This window comes from Pundamilia nyererei, unplaced genomic scaffold, assembly GCF_000239375.1.
Source record: "Pundamilia nyererei isolate P.nyererei 1_Seehausen unplaced genomic scaffold, PunNye1.0 scaffold00016, whole genome shotgun sequence".
NCBI classification, from domain to species: domain Eukaryota; kingdom Metazoa; phylum Chordata; class Actinopteri; order Cichliformes; family Cichlidae; genus Pundamilia; species Pundamilia nyererei.
Genome location: NW_005187417.1, coordinates 750,498 through 755,312, shown reverse-complemented (window position 1 = coordinate 755,312; position 4,815 = coordinate 750,498). Strand labels below are relative to the sequence as shown.

Genomic DNA, 4,815 nt, shown 5'->3' with positions numbered 1-4,815 from the left:
AAACTAAAAACAAACTAAAAACTACTTCCAAAAACATTCAGCTTTGATATTAATGAGTTTTTTGGGTTCATTGAGAACATGGTTGTTGTTCAATAATAAAATGATTCCTCAAAAATACAACTTGCCTAATAATTCTGCACTCCCTGTATAAAAAAAGATCTGGTAGCTGATAGTAGATAGTGAAAACTGGAACTTTTCTGTTTGTTATTTATCTCTTATTTAATTACTTTGGTGTAGTATGAATGTCATTTGGAGATTTTAATCAGTAGGAAATTCTGTGAAACTTATGAAAATACAGCTAAAAGTCCGAAATCTCATTCAGGCTGATTGTGGCCCCTGGGCCTTGTATTGACGATGGCATGATGTTTTTGCTTCAATCGTGTTCCAATAAATATTTACTAATTACATTTTTTTTTCCAGCTGCATCTTTAAAAATGTTTTTGTGTTGCTTTGAGCCCAGTGCTTCCTGACTGTTATAACTCCAAAACCTCTTCTTATAAACTGCTTGAGCTCATTTTAAAATGAATATGGACTGCTTGGCTTAAATGTACTTTTATAAAAAGCTACTTAACAGCAATATATTTCAAATTAAAGTAGGTCTTAAACACATCCCTTGGATGGGAATCGCTGCCAAGTTGAAAGGTCGACTGTAACTTGTAATATCGTGTTGTTCAAATCAGAGCTCAAGTTAAACCAGGTTTGATGTGTTAAAGAACAAAATGAATAAAGGTTTGTAAATGTAGGTTTATTTGAACAAGAACGTTCAGTTACTGTGATTCTGATAAGGCACTGAATTGAATTTAAACAAACGCCAGCCAAAAAGAAAAGTAATTACATAATAATAATAAAAATAATAATGATAACTAAACTGTTAGTTATAGCATGTGCTGCAATTGTTTAGTATTGCATCAAAACCATTTATACTTTCCAAAAGGAGAAAAAAAGTGTTTTTTTTTAACTCTTTACATGTTGACATTTTTTCATTTTAAGATAAGTTTATACAATTTTAACAAAAGTAACAATTCTGGCTTTGTAAAAAAAAAGAAGCAGCAAATTATTTAAATATTATGACACAATAGGATTAGAACAAGTTAAATAAAGAGGACACACATGAAAAGTTTGATTACATTTCTACAGGATCTGTGGTCAGTCACTGCCAACAGCGCAGCTCTTTAAGATGTCGGTTTGTTGACAAAGTGCTGAACCCATCTTTTCCTTTGGCACTTTCAAAAGGACTCTTGATCAATAAAGTCTTTATACGTGAATGTCACAACCAAGTCTGAAATTACACAGAGGACTGAGCGTAGTTTCACTGTATCTCTGTAAACACTGAATATGGGCCTGGTGATGCTGATTTTAAGTGGTGGATGTACCAGTTTGGGATGAACCTCATTACTTTGGGATAAATCTGTACACGAGAAAGACGCCTCAGCTTGCTGTAGTGTTCTCAAACTATTTGTAAATAAAACTCAGTTTGCTGTTATCTATGACATCCGTGCATAATCTGCAAGAAGGGCTTGCAAAATTTCAATAAAGTGCAGAATTAGGGAGCCAGGAAGTGAATTATATACATTTAATTAGTGTTTATATAGTATCTGTTCACAAATCTGTGTTTTTGTTTAGAAATTTTCAGGACTTTGTCCTTTGCATAAAATGCTTAAAAGTGTTCCTGTCACATTAATGCTTATCAGCTATATTGCTGCTTTCAGTGTATGTTACAGTATTACTTACATAGTTAAGTTTTTCCCCCAGAAATGTGGGGTCATGTGTTTATTGTTAGTTTTCTTTGGGGGGGGGGGGGGGGGGGGGGGGGGGACGACTTTACAAGTTTTCTTGCTGACATATTCATCATGTTTGTGATGACGGCGTTCAAGACAGTTCTGAATTGCGGTGAAACAGTTTACTGTGAGTTTTAGGTCACTTTATGTCACAGCATCTACGTCTACATTGAGTCTAAAGCCGAATGCCACAAGTGTTTTATTTAATCTACATTATCAATGCTGTGTTTTGATAAGCATGAAATGTGGGTTTCTCACTATTTAAGCTGTTTAGCTCAGTTCATTTCTATTCTGCATGATGTGGATGAACAGGAAGTGGAACAGCTCCACGTTGGAAGAGCCCCTGAAAACTGAAATCGTGGTTATTATGATCATTGTACCGAAGTTTTGAGATTAAAGAGTCACAGCTATTAGAAGAGATGATCATGAGATCTAGACTCGGGCTGAAATGAAATGAATGAATAAGCACACTAAACATCCTCCGACATGCTGTGAATCGTCTCTATTATCTTCTTCTTCAGCTTCCTCGCTTTGTCAGGCGGCGTCTCATTCAGACACTCCTCCACATACCTCAGGAACCCTGCGTGTGGGGACGCTGCTTGAGTCTGACATAGTGTCCTCATGAGGTCCAGCACCTCGGTGGTGGTTGCCCGGTGGCTCGCGCGCTTGCGTCCAGATACTCTGCTGTCTGTGTGGGAGGAAGAGGTGGAAGGGGAGGGGGACGAGGAAGGGGAGGAGTGCTGGGAGTCTGGGGGTGTAGGTGAGGGGGGGGCTTTGAGACCCCGCGTGTTCAGCTTGGAGACAGTTTGGTTGGTGGCACGGTAGTGTAAGGGGGGAGGTGGGGCTTGGCTGACCATATGGAGGAGACCGGTGTCCTGCAGCTGGCAGAAGTGGACGTCCTCGGGCTGCTCATCCTCGTCGCAGGAGTCGCAGAGGAACATGAGGTCACGGTAGTGCTTCCACTTTGGGAGGTAGAAGTCCTCCGAGCCGCACGTTTTGTTGGAGCTCACCGCCTTGTGTTCACGCTGGAAGATGGTTCGCAGGTTCCTGAACTTCGTCTTTATGTCTTCCACTAAAGGATGAGAAATGACAGAGATGCTGTGAGTTCAAATTAAAGGCTCCGTGTGGTGACAACATTAAGGCGGCAGGAGTGTTACCTGTGAATGAGACCAGCTCGTTGTTTGACAGGATGCTGCTCAGTGTCTCCAGCAGGCTCTGTCTCAGCAGACGGTTCCTGTAACTCTCAGATTTGTGGTTCCACAAACAGCTGTGCTCTGGAACAGAAGAAAACCATCAATTCTCACATCAAACCTGCTCGTGCAACTTTTTTAACCATGCATGGCAGTGGCTGAGACGTACAGCGACTCTCTCAGCTGCCTCTAACAGCTGATGACCACCATAACCAAACACGCAGCTCCCAGCACATCACTACAAACACAACAGAGGAACAAAAATCTAACATCTCTCTGTTGCAGTGATAGATGTAACATCCAGGGGGTAAGTCTAAAGGGTAACAAGCATTCATGATGAGTGGTGCCACCTACCGGAGTAAAATGAGATGAGCTGCTGAACTTTGGCCTCGCTCCAGAGGCAGCGGGTGTCAGCACTCAGTCTGTTGTCTGGCTGAGCCGAACTGGCTGTAGAGAAATTTAAAGGGGAGGGGTTGGTACAGGATCTGGTGTCTGGCAGTGAACTGGATGGAGAAGTTGGCAGCGTGGAAGTGGCTGATTGGCTGCCTAGTCTGAGGTTATCCGGAGCTGCAGGGAGGAACATTTGGTACCCTGCGCTTGTTTTGGCGTCGCTCTGAGTGGAGCTGGAGGGGGTAGAGGCGGTGCTGAGTTTGATGCTGCTGGTTTGGTTGGAGCTGGAGGAGAAACTGCTCAGGGTGGAGGACGGGGTCTGGTTTCCGTGCTCCCGATCCTTGTCTTCTTGCGGCGTCAGGATCTGCAGATCTTCAGAGCCGTCGTCTTCGTCGCAGGACTCGCAGAGAAAAAGCAGCTGCTGGTAATGTTTCCATTTGGACACGTAGGGTTTGTCAGACGCCCTGCTTGCCTGGACCGCCTTGAACTCGCGGTTAAAAACAGTTCGTAGGTTCTTGAACTTGCACTTTATATCTTCAACTGCAAAAACAGCAACACAGCATCACTTTATGCTGGAAAACTGAAACATTTAGCAGCTCAGAGCTTCTGGAGATTGAAGAACACAAACATGACTTTATTATTTTGAAAAAAATTGTTTTTCTTTCATTTTCTATGCAGACATCTAACTGTATGAAATCACTGTGTGTGTGTATTTCAGCTTATGTTAAAATAACGTAAACATATATAAAGGAACAGTTTCACAAATGACCTGTGGAGAGTGATAATTAGTATTTCCCAAAGATTTACAGTCTGTGCTTTGGATGAGTGGTACTCATACTGTTAAATTGCTCCAGTGCAAATCTTTTAATTACAGAGTACTTTGAGACACACAAACTATGGAGAGGTATGATAAGCACAGCTCACAGGGCTATAACTGCTGGGAATGGTGGTCCATTTCAGTAGAGCAAGAGTACATCCTGTGAGCAGGGGAATGGCATTTTCTCTCAATAACGGCAGAGAATAGGGTAAAAATAACACTATTAAACAAAAAGACCAACATTTGTCCAAACGGAAATAAAACAACATTTATATCCTTCATTTTTTCCTATGGTGAAGCTATAAGAAAAGTAAACAGCACATTTCTTATAATCAGCACTGACTGGTCAGTTAAGGATTTACAATGGGACGTTCTGTCCTGACGGTGCCACTTTCCAAACATTAACTAGTGGTTAGAAGGATAGTTAAATCACAGCAGAGACCTGCATGGTTTATAGGAAGCTGCTGGTAGTTGAAGGTGTCTGACTTTCTGCCATAAAGGTTTATAAGGTGCTGTAGCGTCACTAATGTACACAGAAAGAATTTTTACTACAATCAAATCCTCTAAAATTCCCCAAACTGGGGCCTGTTCTTTGTACCTCGCTAAGTAAGTTAGCTGGATTAGATTGTTGACGATTTCG

General features: G+C 41.6%; 1 protein-coding gene across 1 annotated transcript in view; it reads right to left on the bottom strand.

The window, feature by feature from the left end:
* Positions 1 to 1,799: 1,799 nt before the first annotated feature.
* LOC102199233 (uncharacterized) overlaps positions 1,800 to 4,815 on the bottom strand; it is an 8,107-nt gene continuing 5,091 nt past the window's right edge. Inside the window, exons 5-7 of the mRNA XM_013908897.1 lie at positions 3,323 to 3,898; positions 2,936 to 3,052; positions 1,800 to 2,850 (exon numbers count right to left, since the gene is read on the bottom strand). Of these exons, the coding sequence (XP_013764351.1) occupies positions 2,249 to 2,850; positions 2,936 to 3,052; positions 3,323 to 3,898 (1,295 nt within the window). The 3' untranslated portion in view covers positions 1,800 to 2,248. The remainder of the gene's footprint in view (positions 2,851 to 2,935; positions 3,053 to 3,322; positions 3,899 to 4,815) is intronic.